We start from the raw sequence: 25977 nt of genomic DNA, 5'->3' as shown, positions 1-25977 counted from the left end.
TGTCAGCGGCTCCGAGCTCCGAGCTCCCCGCCCTGGGACCCCCCGGCCGCGCCTGCACGGGGGGGGGACGGGGACAGCGGGGGGGGCTGGTGGCTGTCACCCCTCCCCACCTTGGGACCCCCCAAATCCGGGGGTGAGCGGGAGAAGGGGTTCTGGGGGGTCTCAGTGTCTCAGGGTGGGCAGGGGGCTTGTCCCGAGTGTAGGGTGTCATCGTCACAGCCCCAGCTGCAGGAGGAGGGGACGGGGACAGTGGGGGGGGCTGGTGGCTGTCACCCCTCCCCACCTTGGGACCCCCCAAATCCGGGGGTGAGAGGGAGAAGGGGTTTTGGGGGGTCCCGGCGCCTCGGGGCTTGTCCTGACAGTGGGGTCTCATCTCCACAGCCCGGGGGTCCGGCCTGGGGGTCCCGCTGCCCCCCGGGCTCTGCTTGGAGCCCCCGGGGGCGGTGCTGGAGCAGCTGCAGCCCCGAGCAGCCCCAGCCCGGGGGATTTGGGGGCTCTGGGGAGCCGCGGCCCCGGGGAGAGCTCAGCTGGGCTGGGGCAGAGCCGAATTCCCGGGGAGGGGCTCCAGGGGACAGAGCCCCCGGGAGCAGCCGGGTCTGGGGGGGACAAAGCCTCGGGGGGGCTCAGAGAGGGAGAAATGGGGCGCGGGGAGGGGGATAAAGGGGGGGCTGCTCTAAGGACACCCCGAACCCAGCGCTCCTCCAGCCAGGGCAGTGTTTATTCCGCTCAGGATCCTCCTTTCCGTGCCAAATCCTTCCCTTCCCTTCCGAGCCTGGGCCTGCCACACGCGGCGGGGTCTGGGGGTGTCCCCTCGTGGGTGTCCCCTCGTGGGGGTCCCCTCGTTCGGTCCCTGCCGCCCCTCCCGGGCCAGGCCCTCAGTGCGGCCGCTCCCGTCCCGCGGCCCCCCGAGCCCCCTCAGGGTGACACCACTCAGGGTGACGTCATGGCTCAGGGTGACATCACGTAGGCGGTGGCGATGAATCTCCGGCCGCCATCATAGGTGGTCTTGGTCCAGGGGTAGGTCTGCACACTGAGGCGGTGCCCGCCCAGGCTCAGGTGGCATCTGTGGGGACACCAACGCCTGTCACCGCCCTGATCTGGGTCTGTGCCCCACAGGCGTGGGTGTCTTGGTGTCCCCACAGGCTCGGTGCTCCAGCCCTGAGCCCCTCATCCCACAACCCCATCTCCAGGGTGCTCTTGGTGTCCCCAGGCAATGCTGTTCCGTCCCCATCCCCATTTCCATTTCCATCTCCATCCCCATTTCCATTTCCATCTCCATTTCCATCTCCATTTCCATTTCCATTTCCATTTCCATTTCCATTTCCATCTCCATCCCATCCCATAAATCCCATCCCCATCCCATCCCTCCCCAAGTTCAGGGCCAGCCTCAGCCCTGATGGGGCTCAGGGAGGTCCCGCTGGCCCCAGGGCCAGACTTGGGATGGACAGAGGGACACAGGATGGACAGAAGGACTTGGGATGGACAGAAGGACTTGGGATGGACAGAAGGACACAAGTACACAGAATGGACAGAGGGACACAGGATGGACAGAAGGACTCAGGATGGACAGAAGGACCTGGGATGGGCAGAGAAGGACACAGGATGGGCAGATGGACATAGGATGGACAGAGGGACACAGGATGGACAGGGAAGGATTTGGGATGGACAGAGGGACACAGGACAGACAGAAGGACACAGAATGGGCAGAAGGACACAAGTACACAGAATGGATAGAGAGGACTCAGGATGGGCAGAGGGACATGGGATGGGCAGAGAAGGACACAGGACGGACAGAGGGACACAGGACGGACAGAAGGACACAGGGGTCAGCACTCACGCCCGGCCGGGCCGCGCGAGGAAGCAGAGGGTGTAGAGGCCGAACTCGAACTCGGGGCTGCAGCCGATGAAAGCCGAGCCCACCTCCTTGTAGAAGCCGTCCCAGCTGAACTGGAGCCCCAGCACGTCGGGGTACGTGTCCCACTGGGGGAGAGGGGTTTGGGCTCAGCAGGGTGGGGATCCCCCCAGCCCAGGAACCCCCCAGCCCCTCCAGGGGCATCCAGAGCAGTCCCAGCTGGGTTGGGGGTCCTGGATTGGGGTACGTGTCCCACTGGGGGAGAGGGGTTTGGGCTCAGCAGGGTGGAGATCCCCCCCAGCCCCTCCAGGGAGGGTCCAGAGCAGCTCCTGGCCAGGTTGGGGGGTCCCAGCAGAGCCCCCCAGCCCCAAATCTCCCCCTCAAGGTTTGGGAGCCCCTCCTGCCCCTGGCATGGGGGGTTCTGGTCCTTCCCACCCTGCAGCGGGGATGGGGCAGGGGGACCACCCCTGATCTGGGGGTTTATCCCCATGTGTGCACCCCTGGTCTGGGGGTTTATCTCTGTGACAGCCCCCCTGATCTGGGGGTTCATCCCCATGGGAGCCCCCCTGATCTGGGGGTTCATCCCCATGTGTGCACCCCTGATCTGGGGGTTCATCCCCATGTGTGCACCCCTGGTCTGGGGGTTTATCTCTGTGACAGCCCCCCTGATCTGGGGGTTCATCCCCATGGGAGCCCCCCTGATCTGGGGGTTTATCCCTGTGGGACACCCCTGATCTGGGGGTTCATCCCCAGTCCCCCGAGCTCTCACCGGCCCGTCGAAGTTGTGGCTGAAGTAGTTGAGGACGCCCTGCTTTTCCAGGAGGTAGAAGCGGATCCAGTTGTGGAATCCAGACACTTTTCCCTTTTTCACCTCCCCTGGAACACAGAGGGGACAGCAGGGTGAGCCCCCAGACCGGGGAAGGCCGTACCTGAGAACAGGAGCTCAAAACCAGCCCGGGGAGGGCTGTACCTGAGAACACCTGGGGGAAGCTGTACCTGAGAACCCCGGGCAGGGCTGTACCTGAGAACACCTGGGGGAAGCTGTACCTGAGAACCCCGGGCAGGGCTGTACCTGAGAACAGGTGCTGGAAACCCCCCCAGGGAGGGCTGTATGTGCCTGAGAACCCCGGGCAGGGCCGTACCTGACAAAAGGTGCTGGAAATTGGGGCGGGGCTGTACCTACCTGAGAACACGTGCTCGAAGCCGCTGGAATCCCGCTCCCCGTCCCCTCGGGAGTACAGACCGAACCACATCTGGTTCAGGTCCTGCAGGAACTCCTGCTCGGAGCTGTAGCGATCTGCAGGGAAAGGAGGGGACACAAGGAGGGGCAGAGTTGGGGGTCTGGGTGCTGGAAAATTCAGATTTTCTGTGTGACACACTCTGACCCCCAGGAGAGCGCTGCATTTGACCTGAGGCCGTGGAGAAGTGCTATCAATCAATTCCAAAATTAATTAATAGCAGCGGGATTACGGGTGTGTGGTTTGATTGGGAGTGTGTAATGTCGCAGGGTGGAAAACTTAGAGTTTAAGGGTTTAGAATATAGAAATAAATACGGAGCAAGATGGAGGTTTGAGGTTGTTCTTCTTCTTCATGGGTTTGGGTGGTGTTTTGTAATTGGGCAGAAAAATCTGCATTGAGGACTTTGAGTGATTAGTTATTGGGTTAAAGGTGAAAATAATTTAGGTGTCATTTCTTAATTAGATAGTTTAGCCTTAAAATACCTTGTAACAAGAGACTGTTGGCCATTTTGTGCCTGGTTAATGAAGGACTGCAGAACTCACTGCTGTGAGACTGTAACATGGGTAAAAAATGATAAACACCTGAGTCTGAATGTGAAACATCCTAACACAGATTAGAAACAATAAACACCTGAGTCTGAATGTGAAATATCCTAACATAAATTAGAAACAATAAACACCTGAGTCTGAATGTGAAATATCATAACATGGATTAGAAACAAGAAACACCTGAGTTGAGGAAGAGATTTTTTTTTGGGTTTTTTTTTGTTTACAGGGATTCCTGTGAGCCAGAGAGAAGTTTGATAAGAGGATCCGTGTTTAGCCCTGAAAGAATTTCCTACCAAGGTCGTTGACATAGAAACCAAGAAAGAAAAGGATAAATAAGAGAAACCTGCAATTATTGCAATGAGCACTTTGTTTGGGTCTCGTGAGCAATGAGCGAAGTGTAAACTTAGGAGTTTTGTAAGGATATGTAAAAAGCATGCATGCTAAAATAAAAACGGGGTTTTTGAAATTAAAAAAAAAATTAAATTAATTATATTAATTATTTAATTAAAATTAAAAATTAAATTAAAAAATATTTTAAAGGCCTCCTGAAAATGGAGTGTGCTGCTTTGGACTGTCTCCCTTTAGGATTCCCCCATTCCCCAGCCCTGCCCCACACTCACTTTTCCCCTGCAGGAACACGAAGAGTTTCTTCATCAGCTCCGTTCCCATCACCTCCTGGAGGAACCGCTCCTGCTCCTGCAGCTCCTCGGCCGTCACCTCCTCCTCCCTGCCCGTGGCCCTCTGGTAATTATCCAGCAGCTTAATGAAGCTGGCGTAGGTGGGCTTGGAGAAGAGCGCCTCGTTCACGTATTTGTAGAGCCTGGGGGAGAATAGCTGGGACTGCAGCTCCTTGCCCACCCCGCTGTCCCTCCCCGTTGTCCCTCCTGGTGCCACTCACGGCTGCGGGGACCGGTCCTCCTTGTCGCCGGTCTCGTCGGGGCCCGCCAGGTGCTGCGGGTTCAGGGCGATGTCACCAGGCCTGGCTTTGTTGTGGTCCAGCCCGTAGAGCTGCTCCGAGAGCTCCAGCAGCTCCTGCTCCGAGATGGAACCGCTGCTGCTGGAGAATCCGTCTGCGGGGACAGCAGGGGCTGGGCATGGCTCGGGGCTCCGGGGAAAGGGGGGAATCCGTGGAAAGGTGAGGGGATCCATGGAAAAGTGATGGATCCATGGAAAAGTGAGGAGATCAATGGAGAACATTGAGAGGGATCAATGGAAAAGTGAGGGGGATCCATGGAAAAGTGAGGGAGATCCATGGAAAAGTGAGGAGATCAATGGAGAACATTGAGAGGGATCAATGGAAAAGTGAGGGGGATCCATGGAAAAGTGAGGGAGATCCATGGAAAAGTGAGGGGGATCCATGGAAAGTGAGGGGGTCCATGGAAAAGTGAGGGGATCCATGGAAAAGTGAGGGGATCCATGGAAAAGTGATGGATCCATGGAAAAGTGAGGGAATTCATTGAAAGTGAGGGGGTCCATGGAAAAGTGATGGGGATCCATGGAAAAGTGAGGGGGATCCATGAAAAAGTGAAGGAGATCCAGAGGATCCATGGAAAAGTGAGTGGGAACCAGCAAGATCCGTGGAAAGGTGAAGGATCCATAGAAAAGTGAGGAGATCCAGAGGATCCATGGAAAGGTGAGGGAGATCCATGATAAAGTGAGGGGATCCAGCAGAATCCATGGAAAGGTGAAGATGTCCCTGTGGGGACAGGCAGGGGCTGGGGACAGCTCTGGGATCCGTGGAAAAGTGAAGGGGATCCAGAGGATCCATGGAAAGGTGAGAGGTATCCAGAGGATCCATGGAAATGGGATGGGATCCCCAGAGGAATGGGGGACACATCAAGGAATGGGGGGAACACCCCAAGAAGTAAAGAGGGACATCCTGAGAAATAGAGGGGGACACCCTGAGACACCTGAGGGTGACACCCCGAGGAACGGGGGACACACATCCAGCAATAGAGGGTGACACCCTGAGGGATGGAGGGGACACCCCGAGACATCCGGGGACGGTTCCGTCCCTCCAAACTCACCGCGGCTTCGAGCTCCACCCTCAGCGCCTTCTCCACCTGTGGGGCAGAGAGGAAGAGGAGCTCAGGGCTTGGGGACGCCTCGGGGACACCTCGGGGACACCTCGGGGACCTGCCGAGGCTCAGAACCAGCCCCGGGACACCCCGAATCCCCCTCACCGGGCCCGCAGTGCCTCTCGTGGTCCTCGCAGCAGTTGTGCTCTGCCCCGCACTCGGGGTGACAGTGACACTCGTCCTCCTCATTGAAGGGCTCCCCGCAGCGTCCCTCGCACGAGTCGGGGGCTGTGTACAGATCTGGGGGGTCACAAACAGGGGGTGGCACTCAGGAGGGGCTGAGTGTGGCCACCCCCAGCCTGGAGCGTCCCCGTGTCACCCTCTGTCCCCTCCCGGGCCAGCCTCACACAGCCCAAGAGCCATCGGGGATCTTTGTCACCAGGGTCGCTCCTCTCGGGCCGTGTTTGTCACAACCTCAAGGTGACACTGGGGAACGGCCCCCGGGAATTGCTGCCCGTGATTCACCCCAGGATCCCGGGATGAGCCCCAGTGCCCCGGAGGAGTTGCCGCATTCCATCGTGCTGGGAAAACTGGGAAAACTGGGAAAACTGGGAAAACTGGGAAAACTGGGAAAACTCCTTCCCGAGCTGTTCATAACTAACGAGCTGCTGAGCACCTGCGTGGTGACGCAAAGCAGAGCTGAAAACAGCAGCTGTGGAGCCTTGGAGGGGACAAGGGACACTCTCAGAGGGACAAGGGTGGCCCTGTGCTGCAAAGTGACCCTGTCCCACCGGCTGTCCCTGTCCCACAGGCTGTCCCTGTCCCACAGGCTGTCCCTGTCCCAGAGGTGTCCCTGTCCCACAGGCTGTCCCTGTCCCACACGGTGTCCCTGTCCCACACAGTGTCCCTGTCCCACAGGATGTCCCTGTCCCACACGGTGTCCCCGTCCCACACAGTGTCCCTGTCCCACAGGCTGTCCCTGTCTCACAGGATGTCCCTGTCCCACAGGCTGTCCCTGTCCCACAGGATGTCCCTGTCCCACAGGCTGTCCCTGTCCCAGAGGTGTCCCTGTCCCACACTGTCCCTGTCCCACAGGCTGTCCCTGTCCCACACAGTGTCCCTGTCCCACAGGATGTCCCTGTCCCACATTGTCCCTGTCCCACACGGTGTCCCTGTCCCACAGGCTGTCCTTGTCCCACACGGTGTCCCTGTCCCACAGGCTGTCCCTGTCCCACATGGTGTCCCTGTCCCACAGGATGTCCCTGTCCCATCAAGTGTCCCTGTCCCACACGGTGTCCCTGTCCCACAGGCTGTCCCTGTCCCACAGGCTGTCCCTGCCCCACAGGCTGTCCCTGTCCCACACGGTGTCCCTGTCCCACACGGTGTCCCTGTCCCAGCAAAGGCAGCCCTGGAGCAGCGGGCGTTGCCCTCCCTGGCACAGCCGCTGCAATCTCCCGACATCTGAGGCACCGCGGCCTTGCCCAACCCGGGTGAAAGGTGGCCCCGGGGCAAATCCTGATGTGGCTCATCCTGTCCCGGGACACCCGGGTGATGACAGCGACATCCAGGCCGTGAGGGTGGCATCGAGGTGATGACAGCGACATCCAGGCCATGAGGGTGGCATCAAACTCCCACTGCCTTCCCTCCTTGTTTGTCCCCTTTGTCACTTCACCACAATTATTTGTGCCTGGTGATGTCACCCTGGCCCTGCAGGTGCTGAGGGACCCCTTGGCTCCCTCTCCCCACCAACTCCCAGCTCCTGTCTTGGTTTTCCCTCCTGGCTTCCCATCCCCTGTAAATCCTTTAAACAGGATTATTTTAGCAGGGAGGGTCTTGAGGTTCTCCTGAAGCCCCCGAGAAGAGCTGGGAGAACCTCCATGGCAGGGACACCCCATGGATGGGGGGAATCAGAACCTCCATGGCAGGGACACCCCATGGATGGGGGGCTCAGAACCTCCCATGGCAGGGACACCCCATGGATGGGGGGCTCAGAACCTCCATGGCAGGGACACCCCATGGATGGGGGGCTCAGAACCTCCATGGCAGGGACACCCCATGGATGGGGGGCTCAGAACCTCCATGGCAGGGACACCCCATGGACGGGGGGCTCAGAACCTCCATGGCAGGGACACCCCATGGATGGGGGGCTCAGAACTCCCATGGCAGGGACACCCCATGGATGGAGGCTCAGCGCTGCCCAGACCCTCCCAGTGTGACCAGTCCAGCCCCAGCCCCATTGCCCCAGTGAGCAGCACTGGGATAAACCCCCCTGGCTTGCTCATCGCTGCTTTTCCAGCCCCAATCCCGGCGGGATTGTGCAAGGCAGGAGCTGCCCACGCTGCCCCGTCACTGCTGAGCCCGTTCTGGTGCCGGTCCCGAGTGGCCCGGGGCTGTCACAGCATCCCGAGCGTGTCCCGGCAGTGTCACAGCATCCCGAGCGTGTCCCGGCAGTGTCACAGCATCCCGAGCATGTCCCGGCAGGGCCCCGACCCTGACTCAGCCCTTGGAGGGGCGGGCTCAGCATCATCCCAAATCCACAATCCCCAGTGACAAATCCCCAATGCCACGGGGCACCTGAGCAGTCTCAGGGCAGAGGAACTGCTCCTTCTCCTCACTCACACACGACCCTAAATCCCTAAATCAACCCTAAATAGACCCTAAATCCCTAAATCTCCAACTCAACCCTAAATCGCTGCAGCATCCTCAGCTGTTCCCGGAGGGGTGATGGGAGAGGCAGGCTCAGCATCATCCCAAATCCTAAATTCTCCAGTCCTAAATTCCCAAATCCCAAAAGCCACAGAGCACCTGAGCGATCTCAGGGCAGGGGAACTGCTCCTCCTCCTCACTCAGACATGACCCTAAATCCTTAAATTGACCCTAAATCCCTAAATCAACCCTAAATCGACCCTAAATCCCTAAATCAATCGCTGCAGGGTCCTCATCTTTTTGGGAGAGCTTTTTTTTGGGAGAGCTGGAAACGCCACAGGGGCGGCGGCCTGGGACAGAAGGACACGAGGACAGAACGACAGGAGGACATGGCCCATCCACACTCAGCCACCCCGGGGTTTTTGGCTGATCCTGCCCCAGGATTTTTTGGCTGATCCTGCCCCAGATTCCCTCTGGCTGCACAAAGCACAGAAATATTTCTCTCTCTCACGGTGCCCAGGGTAAGGGGGGGTTGTTCCCTGCCCAGCTCCGTCCTCCGAGCTCTGGGGAGGTGCCGGAGCTCTCCCAGTGCTCCCAGTTTGCTTTCGGGCACGGGGATGAGTCAGCTCAGCCAGAGCCGCGTCCTCGAGCCCCTGGCCTGACTCAGGACCTTGCAGCAAAACACAAATCCAGACCCAGCCCAGCTCCGGGAGGGACCATCTGAAGGACAAAGGGACCTGGAACAGAGCTGCGGACGCCCTGAGCTTCCCAAACCCTCAGCTCCTGCCTCCAAACCCACAGGTGAGCCCTGCCTGGGGGACAATCAGGGAAAAGCTCCCACTGCCCACACCAGGAGAAGTGGAGATGTCCCAGGGCCAGCAGACAGGTCCTGCAGGTGGCCAGGACTGGCCACGAGGCAGCCGAGCTCCCCAGGCACCTTCACCAAGGGTTTGCCTTCTGGAACAGCTCAGGACTCACGTGGGAGTTTGGGAACTCACAGAGGAAATTTGGAAACTCACAGAGGACTTTAGGAACTCGCTCAGGAGTTTAGGAACTCAGGATTCACACGGGAAATTTGGGAACTCAGGATTCACACAGGAGTTTGGGAACTCGGGATCCACTCAGGAAATTTGGGAACTCAGGATCCACACAGGAAATTTGGGAACTCAGGATCCACACAGGAAATTTGGGAACTCACAGAGGAGTTTGGGATCTCAGGACTCACATGGAAAATCTGGGAACTGACAGAGGAGTTTGGGAACTCAGGATTCAGGAAATTTGGGAACTCACAGAGGAGTTTGGGAACTCAGGACTCAGGAAATTTGGGAACTCACACAGGGGTTTGGGAACTGACAGAGGAGTTTGGGAACTCAGGACTCACACAGGAAATTTGGGAACTGACAGAGGAGTTTGGGAACTCAGGACTCGGGAAATTTGGGAACTGACAGAGGAGTTTGGGAACTCAGGACTCCGGAAATTTGGCAACTCACACAGGGGTTTGGGAACTCACAGAGGAGTTTGGGAACTCAGGACTCGCTTGGGAAATTTGGGAAGCCAGGACTCACTCAGGAGTTTGGAAACTCCTGCTCCCAGCCCCATGCAGGTTTGGAGCCTCTCCTGTGAGCTGGCCTTGCAAAACTGCTCATCTCTCATCCCAGGGGGACTCATCCTCTCCTGGGCCATCAGATACGAGCTCCTGGCGCCGTCGGGGGTGATGAAATCCCGTCCTCAGCGCCAGGGCATCGCAGTTCAGGCTTTGTGCAAGAACTCAGCGCCTCCTCACCCCCGTGGGATCCCGGCTGCCAAGTCCTGGGGGCCCTGAGCTCATCCTTAAACCCAGAACCCCTCTGAGCCCCCCTGGGCACCTCGGGGTTGGGGCTGGGCTGCGTTTGCCACCCGAGCTGCCCCACGGGGGGAAGGTGGATTCAGGATTGAGATTGGAAAACACCCCAAGCTGCTTTTCCATGGAAAGGAGGAGGCAGAAGAACATTCCTCGAGCTTTGCAGGACCAGGGCAGGCTCAGACACAGCCGGACCCCACTGCTGGGCCAGGGGAGTTGGACAATCACCCCCAGCCCGGGCTGCATTTCCAGCATTGAAAATCTCCTTCTCCTTGCCCCACGGAGCCCGGGCGGCTCCATCCCAGTCATCCCAGTTCTCCCAGTAGCATGGAGCTGCTGGTCCCCATCCCCTACAGGCCCCCCGGGTTACTCACGGCCGGACACGCAGCCCAGGGCGATTCCTGCCCCCAGCAGGAGCATCCAGGGCTCCATCGTCCCTCGGGAGCGCCGGGACCGGGTCGGGAATGCCGGGATGGGGTCGGGAGCGCCGGGATCGAATCGGGAGTGCCGGGATCGGCTCGGGAGCGCCGGGATCGGCTCGGGAGCGCCGGGATGGGGTCGGGATCGGGCCGGGAGTGCCTCAGCTCCCCGTTGCTCCCGGCTTTTTGAGGGTGCCACGGGGGGAGGAGGGAGGGGCGTGATGGCAGCGAGGGCTCCTCGGGCGGGCTGCACCCCAACTTGGCCAAAACTCATTAGGCGCGCGGCTAATTACAGGCTGCCCGCAGTGGGAGGAGGGCCGGTAAATCCAGAATCCCGGGCTTGGCTCCGCAACCCCCGGGGGCGGCCGAGGCTGCGCGGGGAGGGTCCCAGGGGGCTTTACCCCCCCCCCCCCCGAACGGGGGGCACAGCCGGGTCCCGAACTGGGGTTCCCCCAGTCCCCCCCCTTCCCCACCCTGGATCGGCCTCCTTGGAGCCTCCAGGAAAGCCCAAAACTCCAGCACAGCCCCGCGGGGAGGTTTGGGGTCATCCCAGCCTGGTCCAGAGCCCAGAGCTGCCCCAGGGATCCTCCCCAGCCCCGGGGGGCTCAGGCCGGGCCCGGGGGGTGTCACAGCCCCTTCCCTGCCCAGCCAACCCCGATGGGAAATGTTCCCAGCCTGGGGCTGAGCAGGGAATTTTCGGGGAGATTTTCAGAGATTTTCAGGCAGCCCCAGGGGCACCACCAGGCTCTGCCTCATCTTCCTCACTCCCTGGCAGGTTTTCCTGGCAAACCTCATCCCAAAGCCTGCAGGATTTGCTCCAGACACTTCTCCACCCCCTCACCAGCCCAGCGTGGCCAACCCTGGCTGGTCCTGGTGGTCCAGAGCCCTCTGGCCTGGCCTGGGCCGGTTCCAGGCAGGGGCAGCATTTGGGGGCACCCCTGGGACCCGACCCCGATGATTTGGGAGCGGCCACAGCCCCAGGACAGGGCGAGAGGCTCCCACCCTGTGCCCTCCACCTGGGCAGGTGAGACCCCACCCCAAACAGCCCCCGAGGATGCTGGGGTGATGCTGGGATCCCTCCCGGAGCAGGGAGCGGGCCCTGCCGTGCCAGCTGGCACGGGAGCGGCGTTCGGTGCAACAAGGGCCGGGTTTGGAGCTCCCTCAGCCCTCAGTCATTTCCTGAGCTGTCCCCTCCTGGTGCCAGCGCTGTGTCACCTCGCCCGGGGCAGCTCCGGGGCCGTCCCCAAGGTCACCTCGGAGGTGGAGGAGAAGAACGGGGAGCACAGCCGTGAGTACAAAAATACCTCTATTGCTCTGCCCCGCCTGCCCGGAGCTCAGCGGGGCCGGATCTGAGTCCAGGGCCGAGCTCTGGGGGGCTCCAGCACAGCCGGGGGCCATGGGAGCAGAGCCAGGGCTGCCCTGCCGCCGGCAGCTGGGACCCCAACCCTGCTTTGGGCCCCCATCCCTGCTTTGGGCCCCCAACCCTGCTTTGGGCCCCCATCCCTGCTCTGGACCCCCATCCTTGCTCTGGGCCCCCATCCTTGCTCTGGGCCCCCATCCTTGCTCTGGGCCCCCATCCCTGCTCTGGACCCCCATCCTTGCTCTGGACCCCCGTCCTTGCTCTGGACCCCCATCCCTGCTCCAGAACCCCATCCTTGCTCTGGACCCCCATCCCCATTCTGGACCCCCATCCTTGCTCCAGGCCCCCATCCCTGGTTTGGCCACCCATCATGGTTCTGGACCCCCATCCTCACTCCTGGACCCCCATCCCTGCTCTGGGCACCCGTCCCCATTTTGGGGCCCCATCCTCACTCTGGGCCCCCATTCCTGTTCTGGTGGTCCAAGGATGGTGCCCCATCCCCATTCTGGGCCCCTATCCTCGGTCTGAACCCCCATTCCTGTTCTGGACCCCCATCCCCACTCCAGACCCTATCACCATTCTGGGCACCCATCCCTGCTCTGGACCCCCCATCTCCACTATGGGCCCCCATCCCCATTCTGGGCCCCTCTCCCTGCTCTGGGCACCCATCCTTGGTCTGGACCCCCATCCCCATTCTGGGCCCCCGTCCTTGGTCTGGACCCCCAATTCCCATTCTGGGCCCCCATCCTTGCTCTGGACCCCCATCCCCATTCTGGGCCCCCGTCCCCGCTCCAGCCCCGCTGCCCTCAGGGCTCCAGCTCCCGGGAGAGCCTCAGCAGCTCCTTCTGGCTGTCGATGGCCCTCAGGTGCTGCAGGTAGGCCCAGGTGGACACGGGGTTCCTCACGCTCAGGGACTGCTCCGAGCCTGTGGGGAGGGAGGGATGAGATCAAGGCTGGGGCACAGCCTGTGAGCCTGTCCAGGATCCCTGCAGGATCACCCCATGGACCCCTTGTGTCACCCCAAAACCTCCCCAAACCGCTCTGGACTGGCTCATGGATCCCTCCATGGATCTTTCCATAGATCCCTCCATAGATCCCTCCATGGATCCTTCCATAGATCCATCCATGGATCCCTCCATGGATCCCTCCATGGATCCTTGCATAGATCCCTCCATGGATCCCTCCATGGATCCTTCCATGGATCCCTCCATGGATCCTTCCATAGATCCTTCCATAGATCCATCCATGGTTCCTTCCATAGATCCATCCATGGATCCCTCCATGGATCCCTCCATGGATCCCTCCATGGATCCTTGCATAGATCCCTCCATAGATCCCTCCATGGATCCCTCCATGGATCCTTCCATGGATCCCTCCATGGATCCCTCCATAGATCCTTCCATGGATCCCTCCTTGGATCCATCCATAGATCCATCCATGGATCCCTCCATGGATCCCTCCATCTCCATCCCCTCTCCCCCAGCTCAGGGACCCCCTCAGAGCGTTGGGGGTCCCCTGGGGCAGGGTTAGGGGTCTGACTGAGAAGCTCCAGACGTACACGTGGAGATCCTGACGGCCTTGGCGTCCTCGGGCCGGTGAGGGGAGCGGCTCCTCAGTGGGGACAGCGGTGCTGAGGAGCAAAGAGAGGGGGCTCAGCCCCATCCCCAGGGCTCCAGCCCCATCCTCAGGGTCTCAGCCCCATCCCCAAGGGTTCAGCCCCATCCCCAGGGTCTCAGCACTGTCCCCATGGGTTCAGCCCCATCTCCGGGGTCTCAGCCCCATCTCCGGGGTCTCAGCCCCATCCCCAGGGTCTCAGCCCCATCCCCAGGGTCTCAGCCCCATCTCCGGGGTCTCAGCCCCATCCTCAGGGTCTCAGCCCCATCCCCAAGGGCTCAGCCCCATCCCCAAGGGCTCAGCCCCATCCCCAGGGTCTCAGCCCCATCCTCAGGGTCTCAGCCCCATCCCCAAGGGTTCAGCTCCATCCCCGGGGTCTCAGCCCCATCTCCAGGGTCTCAGCCCCATCTCCAGGGTCTCAGCCCCATCCCCAGGGTCTCAGCCCCATCTCCATGGCTCCAGCCCCATCCTCAGGGTCTCAGCCCCATCCCCAGGGTCTCAGCCCCATCCCCAAGGGTTCAGCCCCATCCTCAGGGTCTCAGCCCCATCCCCAGGGTCTCAGCCCTGTCCCCAAGGGCTCAACCCCCTCCCCAAGGGTTCAGCCCCATCCCCAGGGCCCCAGCCCTATTTAGGGGACCCTCCAAGCCCCCTCCCCAGCTCCCTGGGGCTCTCACCATGCGCGTGGCCACGGCAGCGCTGCAGGACCCGCACGGTCTTGGCCATCATGTGCTGTGGGTGAGGCACAGAGGTCACCTGCTGCCACCCGGCCCCACCTGGATCCCCAAAACCTCTGTCCCCACCACAGCAGTGCCAGAGCTCTGCCTGCAGGGCACAGCAGGGCCCTCGCGGGGGTCCCCACCCCACTCTCACCATCTTCTCGAAGTTGATGAGGTTCTCGGCCAGGGTGCGATTGCCCTCGTGGATGAAGGTCATGTCTGGGGGGGGGTTTGGGGCTCAGAGCGGGGTCCTTGGGGAGCGCTGGGCACACCCGGGGGGTCCCCAAAAGCAGAGACCCACCTTTGAGCAGCAGGGGCACGAAGGGGATGATGGGGGGACTCAGCTTGGCCACGGCCAGGCGATAGACACGGTGGTTCCACGAGGGGTCCTGGGGACAGGCAGGGACACGGGGGGTGGGGGGACAGGGGGGACAGTGGGACCCCCTCCCCATTGCTCCAGGGGCAAATTCCGCTGGGAAGGGGGACACAGGGCAGGGAAAGGGAACATGGGGCAGGGAAGGGGGACATGGGGCAGGAAAGGGGGACACGTGGAAGGAAGGGGACATGGGGCAGGAAAGGAGGACATGGGGTGGAAAAGGGGACATGGGGCAGGAAAGGGGACATGGGGCAGGAAAGGGGGACATGGGGAAGGAAGGGGACATGGGGCAGGAAAGGGGGACATGGGGCAGAGGGCCTGCGCTCACCAGCATCCTCTCCAGGGCTGAGTGCAGCTTCCGGATCTTATGGGGCAGCCTCTGTGCAGGGACAGGATCAGAGGCTGGCACACCCCTGTCCCACCCCAGAGACCCCTGATTGTCCCTCCCCAAAAACCCCCACCTGTCCCACCCAGGGACCCCCCCCCCCGTTCCACGCAGAGACCCCCAGCTGTCCCACCCCCCTTGTCTGTCCCACCCAGGGACCCCTGTCTGTCCCTCCCCGGGTGCTGTCCCACCCCACAGACCCTCCCTATGCTGTCCCCCCTCTGTCACCTCCCAGGTCTTGGCCAGGCGAGTCACGGCCGTGTTGCTCACACCGAACATCACCGCGAAGAAGGAATTCAGGTTCTTCTGCTCCTTGAGGCTGCAGGCGGGGACGGGACGGGTCAGCCATGAGGACGGTGACACAAGGACAGTGACAGGGACAGGGACAGGGACTCACTGCGCCGCCAGCTTGATGAACTTGCGCAGGAGCTGCGCGCGCCGCCCCAGCTCGGGGCACAGGCACAGCTCGGTGGCCACCCAGAACTGCAGCTCGTTGAAGCGCCGCAGCACCCGCGCCAGGTTGGCCGTGGCCACCTCGCGGAACTTGTGCGGCCCCACGATGTAGTGAATCATCTCCACCTGCGTGAGAGGCGCCTCAGGGCTGTCCTGGAGCCCTCCTGTCAGGTGAAGGGTGTCCCAAAACCCTTCCCAGCAGGTGAGGGGTGTCCTGAACCCCCTCTCAGCAGGTGAGGGGTGTCCCAAACCCCGTCTCAGCAGGTCAGGGGTGTCCCAAACCCCTCCTGGCAGGCGAGGGGTGTCCCAAACCCCGTCTCAGCAGGTCAGGGGTGTCCTGAGCCCCTTTCCCATCAGGTAAGGGGTGTCCTGAACCCCCTCCTGGCAGACGAGGGGTGTCCCGAACCCCTTCCCCAGCAGGTCAGGAGTGTCCCAAGCCCCCTCCCAGCCGCTCCCAGCACGGACCACACCTGGTGGATGCTCTTGAAGAGGTTCCAGTCGTAGTCGGTGAGGTGGCTGGCCAGGTCCTTGGAGCTGATCAGGTCCAGCGTGTCCGAGGAGCCGGCGTGGGGGCCCAGCTGCTCGGGGTGGGGGGTCTGGGAACAGGACAGGACCCCTGACCCTTTCTGCTCTCGGTAGGACCCCAAACAGAGGCACTGCAGCCCCCAACCCCTCCAGGGGGGTCCACCCAGTGCTGCCCACCCCAGACCCCACCCCACACTCACCAGGCTGCCCAGCTCGTCCCTGCTGACCACAAAGAGCCTCTCGTTGAGGCCCAGGGCCGTGAACACCCCCAGGGCGTCCTGCGGCAGCACCGCTCGCTCTGCGCGGAGGGAAAGGCGCGGTGACACCGAGGAGGGGACAGACACGGGGACAAAGCCACCCCGGGGCGTCCCCTCACCTCCGGCCGAGTTCACCCTGACCAGGACGTGCTCCCGGTCCCGGCGCAGCCGCGGCGCCAGCGCCCGCAGCACGTCCCGCACGGCGGCGTTGACCGGCAGCACCGCCACCAGGCACGAGTGGTCGGCCCTGAAGATCTCGTAGGGCACTGGGGGGGACAGAAGGGACCTCAAAGGGACAGAAGGGACCTCAGTGTCCCCGTGCTGCGGGGACAGTCCCGCTGAGGGGGCAGTACCTTTGTCCTGCGCTCGCAGGGCACAGGTGCTGTCCAGGATCGGCTCCTCGGGGCTCCCGAGCCACATTCCCGAGCTCCGTGCCTGGGGAAGGAGGGACAGACAGGAGGACACGGCCACAGCCACCACCCCTCCTGTGGCGTGTCCTGTGTGACCCCAGCTCCAGGCCTGGGGAAGGTGGGACAGACAGGAGGACACGGCCACAGCCACCACCCCTCCTGTGGTGTGTCCCCAAAGGGCAGAGGGGACCCAGACCCTGCCCTGTCACCCCTCAGGGGTCCCTACCTTGGGCTGGGGGGACACGCTGCCGTCACCGTTCTCCAGCCTGCGGGAAGGGAAGGGGGAGGATGGAGATGCCGTTCCTGGTGGCAACAGAACTGGGAGCGGCCACCACCAGGGACTGCGGCCACCCCTGGGACTGTGGCCACCTCCGGGGACTGCAGCCACCCCAGGCCACCCCTTGCCCACCTCCGAGCCCCCCCACCCTACCCAGCTGCACGTGCCACCCTCCCCATGGCCGGGAACCCCCACACTGGGGACAAGGTGGCACCAGAGCCACCCCAAAAGCTCCTCCCCAGGACACCTGTGGTGGCATCAGGGGACATCAGGGGACATCAGGGGACACTGGGGGACACCGTGGGGACTCACGCTCGGGGCCGCCGCCGCTCCTGGCCCTGCTCCTGGCACAGCCCGCCCAGCTGAGGGTCCCGGCTCGCCAGGTCTGCCAGGTTCTGCGGGGACAGGGGGCGCAGGATGAGTGCAGGACAGTCCCTGTGGCGTCACCGTGCCACCCTGGCAGCGCCACCCCGGCCGTACCTGCAGCAGGGCCGTGGTGCTGCGGTCGCCCTGCAGCAGCCGCCCGTAGAGCAGCACCCACTGGCTGACCAGCCGCAGGATCTTGCGCCGCTTGCGCAGGGCGTACGAGGCCTTGTCCTGCTCCGAGCCCTCCAGCGGCTCCGCGCGGAAACTGGCACCGGTCAAGGGCACCAGTGAAACGTGGAGAGGGGCAGGGACCCCCAGGATGGCACCCGGGAGATGGGGAGGCACCCAAGGGTGCTGGAAGGGGGTTTGGGGCCCAGTCCCACACGGAAGGATACTGGTGCAGCAGGGCCCGGCAGAGCTGCGAGGTCGGCATGAACACGGTGTAGGTGAGCAGGAAATCCCCCAGCAGCGTGTCTGCGAGGGACAGGGCACTGTCACTGCTGTCCCCAGCGCCGTGGGGACACGGGGACCCTGCCAAGGATCCTCCACGCCCTGCCTGGGGTGTCCCCACCAGGGACAGGGCACTGTCACTGCTGTCCCCAGCGCCGTGGGGACACGGGGACCCTGCCAAGGATCCTCCACGCCCTGCCTGGGGTGTCTCCACCATGGGGACCCGGCCAAGGATCCCCTGTGCCCTGCTGGTCTGGCCTGGGGTAGCCTGGGGTGTCCCCACCAGGGACAGGGCACTGTCACTGCTGTCCCCAGCGCCGTGGGGACACGGGGACCCTGCCAAGGATCCTCCACGCCCTGCCTGGGGTGTCCCCACCAGGGACAGGGCACTGTCACTGCTGTCCCCAGCGCCGTGGGGACACGGGGACCCGGCCAAGGATTCCCTGTGCCCTGCCTGGGGTGGCCCGGGATGTCCCCACCATTGGGACCCCGCTGGTGGCAGGGCAGATTTTGTTCCTAAACCCCACAGGAGGCGCTGGGTCATTGGGGTGGGATCACAAATCCCAGGGATCCAGGATGGGATGACAAATCCCAGGGATTGGCCCCAAGGCAGCGCCTTGTCCCCGGCTGCTATTTGTCACCCGCTGGGGACACCTCCTGGGAGTTGTGACCCATTGGGGACACCTCCTGGGATTTGTGACCCACTGGGGACACCTCCTGGGATTTGTGACCCGCTGGGGACACCTCCTGGGATTTGTGACCCGCTGGGGACACCTCCTGGCTCCCGGCTCGTCTGGTTTCTCCTCTCCGAAGGCAGAGGGAGACCGAGAGGCGCCGAGGAGCCTCTCCCGGCCCGGAGGAGCCGCTCCCTCCCCGCCCGGAGCCGCCGCCCTCTCCCGGCCTCGGCTTTTGGGGTTTTTAGCGAGCCCGGGGTGGCACCAGCGGGATTTGGGGTTGGACACCGGGAATGAGGAACCCCCTCGGTGCCCCCAGCCTGTCCCCAGCCCTGTGTCCGGGTGGCTCTGGGATGGCACATGGGGACGCCCCCACAGTGGGGACACCCCCACCTACCCACGGGGTCATAGAGGGTGGCATCGAGCCGCATGAACTCCAGCAGGTGCTCCAGGATCTTCTCAGGTGTCCCGGCCATCACCAGGTACCTGCTGGGGACGGGAAGGACAGAGGTGACACCGTGGCCGTGGGCAGGGACACCACGGGCTGGTGACAGCGGTGCCACCACCACGGGCTGGTGACAGCATGGGCTGGCGTCGCTGCTCCTTGTCCCCTTGTTCCTGCCAAAAACTGCCCCGAGGGAGGCTGGAAAGGGCAGACGGGTGGCTCAGGGGACAAGGGTGGCACCTGCCACCAGGGGCACAGGAGTGTCACCTGCCAAAGGGGGACAGGGACACGGGTGTCACCCGCCACCAGGGGCACAGGAGTGTCACCTGCTGCTCCGCGCCGAGGCCGCCTGGCCGCTGCCCCCCTGCAGGTCCTTCTGCAGCACCAGCACCACCTTGCCGTGCTCCTTCAGCCGCACCGTGTTGGCCTCCACGTCCTGGGGGTGATCCCGTCATCAGCCCGGCCGGGATTCCCCAAAGTTCACCCCAAAATCCCCCCAAAATCCCCCCCAGAATCCCCCCCCCGGGCCCACCTTGAGGATGCGGTTGAAGTCCTGCTTGTCCACGCGCAGGAAGTGACAATTGTCCTCGCGCAGGAGGATGGTGGCCGCCCGCGGGGCGTCGTTCACCAGCGCCAGCTGCCCGAAATCGTCCCCCTCGTGCAGGGTGGCCACCAAGCCCTGGGGACATCGTGGAGGGGTGAGGGACAATGACACTGGGTGTCACCAGAGTGTCCCCAGAGTGTCCCTGCAGTGCAGGGTGGCCATCAAGCCCTGGGTAGGTGAGGGATGGTGACACTGGGGTGTCCCCAAGGTGTCCCCCCAGCACAGGGACAAACCCACCTTGCCGTGGGTGACCACGTTGACCGAGCCCTTCCAGATGATGTACCAGGAGGTGCCTTTGTCACCTTGGCTGAACACTGCGCCCGGGGAAAGGTGGGAAAATCCTCAATTTTGGGAACAGCTCCAGTGTCCCCGGGCTGGGGACACCCCAGTGTCACCCACGGGGGACTCAGGGTGACTCACAGACAGTGCCTGCACGCTGGTGCCCCTCGAACATCAGCACGGCCGCCAGCTCCCGCTTCACCTGCACAGGGGACAGCGCTGTCACCTCAGCCGGGCCAGCGGGGGACACGGGGACGGGGAATGGCAGGGAAGGGCTAAGGGAGGCACAGAAATGATCAGAGAGGATGTTTACATGGAAGGAAAGGGGTGCAGAAGGATTTAGGGAGCCGGGACAGGAGCTGATGTGGTTCAGGAGGATTTGGGGGCGAGGGGACACCCCGACCCCGCAGGGTTTGGGGACACGGCCGCGCTCACCGAGTTGGAGAGATGAGCCACGGCTTTGATGTGCAGCAGCTCCTCAAAGATCAGCTCCAGCTCGTCCTGCGTGCGCTGGGCAGGCCTGGGGGGGCCGGGGGGGTCAGCGGCTCCCTGTGCCCCCCTCCCCAGCCCCTTCCCCTCTTTGGGTGACTCTGTTGGGTCCCCCCACCCTCAGCATCCCCGTGGCCGCTCCAGACCCCCCGAGCCGGGTCCAAAAGGTGCCAAGGAGCCCCCGGGGCACTCACGGCTTGCGCAGGGCCATGGAGAGCAGCGCATCAGGGCCCAGCTGCGCCAGGAACCCCAAAGCCTCCAGCAGCTCCTCGGGCTCCCGCGGCCCCGCGCCGGGCTCGGGGCTCAGCTCCAGCTCGGCAAAGCGGTAAAACTGCGTCTCCTTGTCCTGGAAGTGCCACTCCTGCCTCACTGCGGGGTGACAGCGGCCCTCAGCTCGGTTCTGCACCCCCTGAACCCCCCCAGAGCCCCCCAAAACCCCCTCACCGTGCGTCAGGACCCCGCTGTCCACCAGCACCTGCCCGACGCCCACGGCCTGGCCGCGCGTCTGGACGGCCGCGCCGGCGCTCAGCAGCCAATCCACCAGCTCCTTCCCCGAGCAGCACTGCCTGGGGGGGCACAGGGGGTGAGAACCGCCCGGGACAGCCCCCCCGGAGCCCCCCAGGGCCCCCCGGCCCACCGGTGGTGCCGCAGGTGGTGCTTGTGGTCGCGGATGAGGCCGGGCCGGGAGGTGCTCAGGTGGGCGAAGAGGAGCTTGCCCGCCCTCCAGATCTTCTCCGAGGACGCCTGAGGGTGGCAGGGGGACAAGGGAGATCGTGGGGAGGGGGCTGGGCCGTCACCCGTCCCCCCAGCGCCCTGGGATTGCCATTGTCCACCCCAGGAATGGCTGAGGAGCATCTCGATGGCTTTGGGGTGTGGGGGTGCTCCAGCCCTCAGCCCCCCAAATTCACCTCCCTGGAGGCTTCCCCGGCCCCCCCACCTGGGTGATGCTGTGGCCATAGTCCAGGCTGGATTCCGAGTCCAGGAGCGGGGTCTGGAAAACCAAAGGGGAGAGGGTTGGGGGGTTTGTGGGGGCTCTGCTGTGTCCCCATCACCCCACACAGCTGGGGAGGGGTCCTGGCACCCCCAGAGCACCCCCAGCTCTTCACCAGGTGAGGGGCAACACCCAAATCCTGAGTCCAGAACCCCAGTCCTGAATCCAGCACCCAAATCCTGAACCCAGAACCCAAATCCTGAACCCAGCACTCAGATCCTGAATGCAGCGCCCAAATCCTGAGCCCAATGCCCAAATCCCGAACCCAGCGCCCAAATCCTGACCCCAGCACCATTTTCCTGAATCCCGAACCCAAATCCTGAACCCAGAACCCAGTTCTTGAACCCAGCACCAGTTTCCTGAATCCCAAACCCAAATCCTGAATCCAGAACCCAATTCCTGACCCCAGCACCCAAATCCTGACCCCAGCACCCAATTCCTGACCCCAGCACCCAATTCCTGACCCCAGCACCCAATTCCTGACCCCAGCACCCAATTCCTGACCCCAGCACCAATTCCCTGCATCCAGCACCCATTTCCTCACTCCGGTCCCGCTCTCCAGCTCATTTTCCCCCAGCTCTCCCCCTCGGGGATGCCCCGGGTAAAAGCAAACGCAGGGAGGGCCGAGCCCCGCCCGGGCCGCGGGGCAGAGGTGCCCGAGCTCCGAGCCCCGGTGGCGGCGCTGCCCGCGGGCCCCTCCTGGCCACGGCCCTGGATAAACAAGCCCGGCCCGCACCCGTCAGACCAGTTCAGCTTGGAGCGCTCACCCGGCACGGGGCACCCTCCGAGGGACGCCCACCCGCACGGGGGGCACCCCCAGGGGGGGTTTTGGGGTCCCTTTCCCCGCTGTGGGGGTCCCACAGGGCACGGGAGGGCACCCAAAAATTGGCGTCTGCAGGGATCCTCCTGGGGTGTGGGTGGGGAGGCTGGGGCAATCCCGGATGGATTTCCAATTGAGGAGGGCAGGAATTAATTAGTGCAGGAGTTAATTAGCGCAGGATCCTCGAGGTGAACCTCCACCTGCTCCCGGCGCTTCTCAACGGCTCAGGAGGATTTGGAGGAGCTACGAGCGGCTCTGGGAACGCTGCAGGGACGTGTGTCACCTGGCCATGGTGTCACCAAGGCAGGGACACCACTCCTGAACCGGCCACGGTGTCCCCAAGGCTGGGACACCGCCCCTGAACCAGCCACAGTGTCCCCAAGGCTGGGACACCACTCCTGAACCGGCCACAGTGTCCCCAAGGCTGGGACACCACTCCTGAGCTGGCCACAGTGTCCCTAAGGCTGGGACACTGCTCCTGAACCGGCCACAGTGTCCCCAAGGCTGGGACACTGCTCCTGAACCGGCCACAGTGTCCCCAAGGCAGGGACACGGTGATGAACTGGCCACAGTGTCCCCAAGGCTGGGACACTGCTCCTGAGCTGGCCACAGTGTCCCCAAGGCAGGGACACGGTGACTCAGGCGCTCTGCAAACTCTGCCGAGCCCCGTGACGGCTGCGGCGAGCAGGAACCGCTCCGAGCAAATGTTTGCAAACTTTGCAAATGGGAGCTGGGAGGTGGCCGGGACACGGGGCTGCTCTGGGGACATGGAGGTGCCAGCCGTGGGAACAGGAGCTCCCCATCACCCTTTGGGTGTAGGAGGTCCCTGTCACCCATGGGAGCAGGAGATCTGTGTCACCCATGGGACCCTGTCACCCTCTGGGTGCAGGAGGTCCCCGTCACCTCCTGGTTCGTGCCACCAAACGGGTGCAGGTGACGCCCCGGTGTCCCTCTGCCCAGGTCCCCGAAGGGCCTCAGCCGTCCCCCAGCACAGAGCCCCCTCTGCCGTCCCCCTCTGCCCTTGGGGCCCAGAGCCAGGCCGCGCTCCAAGGACGCCGAAAGAGACACAAAAACCCCGCTCAAGGACCGGATTCCTCCTTCCCGGGATTCCTCGCTGCTCTGGAATCACCCAAACCCCCTTACTGTCCCCAAACCCCCTCCCTGGAGCACCCCCCCGGGGTCAGGACCCTCAGGACGCCCCCAGCCCCCTCCCCGTGACTCCGTGGCTCCAGCAGCTTCCTAAGGAGTCGCCTTTTCCACCTTCCTGCCCACGGGATCCTGCCTTTCTCCGAGATTCCGGCAGCGCCGGGCGCCCGGCCAAGGCCGCCAGCGGCCGTTCCGCGCCCGCGGCCGCTTTTGTTTGTTTGGGATGCCGAGGAAAACAAGCGCGGCTATTTCGGGCCTCGGAGCTCCGGAGAAAGCCCTCGCCCATCCGCAGCCTCCGCAGGCCGGGGCTCGGCGCTGCATCCTCTGGGACGGGGCTGGGATCCCACGGGACGGGGATGGGCACCCCCGGGATGGGCTCAGCGCCCCCAAAATGGGCTCAGCACCCCCCAGGATGGGGCTGGGCACCCTCGGGATGGGCTCAGCACCCCCGAAATGGGCTCAGCACCCCCCACGATGGGGCTGGGCACCCTCGGGATGGGCTCAGCAACCCTGGGATGGGGTTTGGCATCCCCGCGACGGGGCTGGGCATCCCCGAGATGGGCTTGGTACACCCGGGATGGGCTCAGCGCCCCCAGGACAGGGCTGAGCACCCCCCAAGACACAGCTTGGTACACCTGGGATGGGCTCAGCGCCCCCAGGATGGGGCTTGGCACCCCTGGGATGGGCTTGGGGACCAGTTCCGGCTCTACTGTCCTCACCAGGGACTGGCACAGTGGCACTTTTGGCTGGCACAGCGGCACTTTTGGCTGGCACAGCGGCACTTTTGGCTGGCACAGTGGCACCTGTCACCGGCACAGCGGCACCTGTCCCCTGGGAAGGATGGAGCCACCTGGGGACACCACTGTCCTTTGGAGCCAGGAGGGATTTGCTGGGATCAGATCCCCAAGGGGGATGAGATGGAGCCAGAAGTTTCCAGGAGCTTCCAGCAACGGGGACAAGGGACCTGTGTGGCTCCTGAGGCATTTCCCTGCCCCAGGAGTGGCTGTGCTGGGACAAAATCCCCCTTTCCCTGCTGGAATCGGCTCCAGTGCCCTCAATCCCTGGGTGTCCCCACAGAGGGGACGCTCCTGCCGTGCCACAGGTGCCACTGCTGCCTGGGCTGGTGGGATTTATCCCAGTTCAGCCCAGGAACGCTCCAGGCCTGCTGCTCACCCGGCCTTAACGTCCCTCCAAAGCCCACCCCAAAGTCTGCTCCGAAAAGTTTTGGAGAGAAAAACAAATCGGGAAGAAAAGGAAAAAACGAGGAAAACTTATCTGGGAGGGAGCCCCTGCGTTGCATGGAAATGCCCAAAGGGGAGGTGTCCCCTAAAATAATTCCACTTTTTGCTTGAAAAGCGTCCCAGGCCGAGCAGTGAGGGAAGGGGAAGGACGCAAAGCTCCGGAAGCTCTGCGGGGCTCCAGGGTCACCTCCCCGCCTGGAGGGGACAAGGAGGGACCGAGAGGGGACAAGGAGGGGCCGAGAGCAGGGCCAGGGACCCCCGGGACCACCCCTCAGCTCCCGGGGCCAGAACGGAGCCGGGCGGGGAGGTCGTGATGGCAGGGGCCAGATCCCTACCGGGGAACGCTGCGTGTCCCCGGAATGTCCCCCCGGAACGTCCCCCCGCCCCTGGAACGTCCCCCCGCCCCTGGAATGTCCTTCCTGCTGGGATGCGCCGCCGGGCACCTGGCACCGGGCTCGCTTCACGCCTGGCCGCCCGTTCCGCTCCGCTCCGCCCGTCCCAGCCCGCGCAGCTCACCTGCAGCCTCACCTGGCCCTTGTGAGCTCACCTGGGGCCCCGTGCCCTCACCTGGCTCCCTGTGCCATCCCTGGCTCCCCGGGCCCTCACCTGGCTCCCTGTGCCCTCACCTGGCTCCCTGTGCCATCCCTGGCTCCCTGTGCCCTCCCTGGCTCCCCGTGCCCTCACCTGGCTCCCTGCACGCCTGGATTCACTCCCGGTACCCTCACCTGGTTCCTCCCTCCCTCACCTGGCTCCTCGTAGCCTCACCTGGCTCCTGGCACGCCTGGATTCACTCCCCGTGCTCTCGCCTGGCTCCCTGCACTCCTGGACTCCTTCCCCTCCTCTCATTCCCAAATTCCCGGGGCTGGAGAGACCCCGGCCCCACTGACCATGGGGATCTGGGGACACGCTGCCCCGGCCCCACTGACCCAGCGGATTTTGGGGCGCGCTCCCCTCACTCTCCCAGCGGATTTGGGGGCGCGCTCCCCCCATTCCCCACTCACCCAGCGGATCCCCTGGATGCGGGGCAGGCTCCCCCCGGCCCCCTCCAGCCGCACGTCGTAGCTGGAGCTCCGGAACAAGTGCATCCTCCTGAGCAGCCCCGGGAGCCGCGCTCCGTCCGCTCCGGGACCCCCGGGGGGCTCCGGCCCCGCTCGCCGCGCCCCCCCGGCCGCCGCCCCCGGCCCGGCCCCGCGCACCTTCATGCGGCGGGGGGCGGCGAGGCCGTGGCGGCGCCGGGGCTGCTCCGCGGCTCCTCGGGACGGGGCCGGGCTGGGGAGCGGCTCCGCCGCCGCCGCCGCCGCCGCCGCCGCGCCGGGCCCGCCCCGGGAACGGCAGCTCCGCCCGCCGCCCCTCCCCGGCTCCCACGGCCCCGCACCGGGACCTGCGGCGGGAGGGACCCCCGGGAGCCGCCCCCGGCCATGGGGGAGGCACAGCCGGGACCCCCGAGACCCCCGGGAGGCGCCCTCGGCCACGGGGGAGGCACAGCCGGGACCCCCGGGAGCCGCCCCCGGCCATGAGGGAGGCACAGCCGGGACCC

The 25977-nt window shown here is 63.8% G+C and overlaps 2 protein-coding genes across 6 annotated transcripts; both read right to left on the bottom strand.

The window, feature by feature from the left end:
- Window positions 1-697: 697 nt before the first annotated feature.
- LOC134431268 (uridylate-specific endoribonuclease A-like) lies at window positions 698-10942 on the bottom strand. Its single transcript, XM_063179250.1, has 9 exons — window positions 10518-10942; window positions 5823-5957; window positions 5667-5702; window positions 4538-4709; window positions 4260-4459; window positions 3036-3149; window positions 2622-2728; window positions 1838-1980; window positions 698-1063 (listed from the first exon to the last, which is right to left on the bottom strand). Exons 1-9 carry the CDS (start codon window positions 10834-10836, stop codon window positions 949-951), a joined length of 1341 nt encoding a protein of 446 aa, XP_063035320.1. The 5' UTR covers window positions 10837-10942; the 3' UTR covers window positions 698-948.
- Window positions 10943-12686: 1744 nt separating this feature from the next.
- On the bottom strand, window positions 12687-25642 carry LOC134431319 (rap guanine nucleotide exchange factor 3-like). Of its 5 annotated transcripts, none has more exons than XM_063179304.1 (27): window positions 25442-25642; window positions 21180-21233; window positions 20880-20986; window positions 20687-20808; window positions 20437-20611; window positions 20189-20273; window positions 19895-19955; window positions 19712-19788; window positions 19403-19549; window positions 19197-19306; window positions 18823-18911; window positions 17697-17775; window positions 17416-17566; window positions 17248-17330; window positions 16885-16924; window positions 16602-16683; window positions 16368-16514; window positions 16192-16289; window positions 15937-16062; window positions 15411-15592; window positions 15242-15332; window positions 14957-15007; window positions 14554-14641; window positions 14407-14471; window positions 14211-14265; window positions 13481-13552; window positions 12687-12847 (listed from the first exon to the last, which is right to left on the bottom strand). In XM_063179304.1, the coding sequence occupies exons 1-27, from the start codon at window positions 25640-25642 to the stop codon at window positions 12729-12731; spliced, it is 2757 nt and encodes a 918-aa protein (XP_063035374.1). In that variant the 3' UTR covers window positions 12687-12728. The 5 variants fall into 5 exon arrangements, with proteins under 5 accessions (XP_063035374.1, XP_063035375.1, XP_063035371.1 ...); XM_063179305.1 differs by having other exon boundaries at window positions 16602-16767; window positions 18823-18914; window positions 25442-25589; XM_063179301.1 differs by having other exon boundaries at window positions 16368-16767; window positions 18823-18914; window positions 25442-25589.
- Between the last annotated feature and the right edge of the window lie 335 nt (window positions 25643-25977).

This window comes from Melospiza melodia, chromosome 31 (genome assembly GCF_035770615.1).
Source record: "Melospiza melodia melodia isolate bMelMel2 chromosome 31, bMelMel2.pri, whole genome shotgun sequence".
Classification (NCBI taxonomy): Eukaryota; Metazoa; Chordata; class Aves; order Passeriformes; family Passerellidae; genus Melospiza; species Melospiza melodia.
Note: the sequence above shows the minus strand (reverse complement) of the source record. Positions and strands in the feature narration are given on the sequence as shown.

Excerpts from the sequence above, each read along its gene's own strand:
- LOC134431268 (XM_063179250.1), bottom strand. The coding sequence starts at position 10,836 with ATGAGTTTTGGCCAAGTTGGGGTGCAGCCCGCCCGAGGAGCCCTCGCT. Across the intron at positions 5,958-10,517 it reads CCTGGGCTGCGTGTCCGGCC|ATCTGTACACAGCCCCCGAC; the intron begins GTGAGTAACCCG and ends GTGACCCCCCAG. Across the intron at positions 3,150-4,259 it reads CGTGTTCCTGCAGGGGAAAA|ATCGCTACAGCTCCGAGCAG; the intron begins GTGAGTGTGGGG and ends CTTTCCCTGCAG.
- LOC134431319 (XM_063179301.1), bottom strand. The coding sequence starts at position 25,525 with ATGCACTTGTTCCGGAGCTCCAGCTACGACGTGCGGCTGGAGGGGGCC. Across the intron at positions 20,987-21,179 it reads ATGGCCACAGCATCACCCAG|GCGTCCTCGGAGAAGATCTG; the intron begins GTGGGGGGGCCG and ends TGCCACCCTCAG. Across the intron at positions 17,331-17,415 it reads GCACCACGGCCCTGCTGCAG|AACCTGGCAGACCTGGCGAG; the intron begins GTACGGCCGGGG and ends CTGTCCCCGCAG.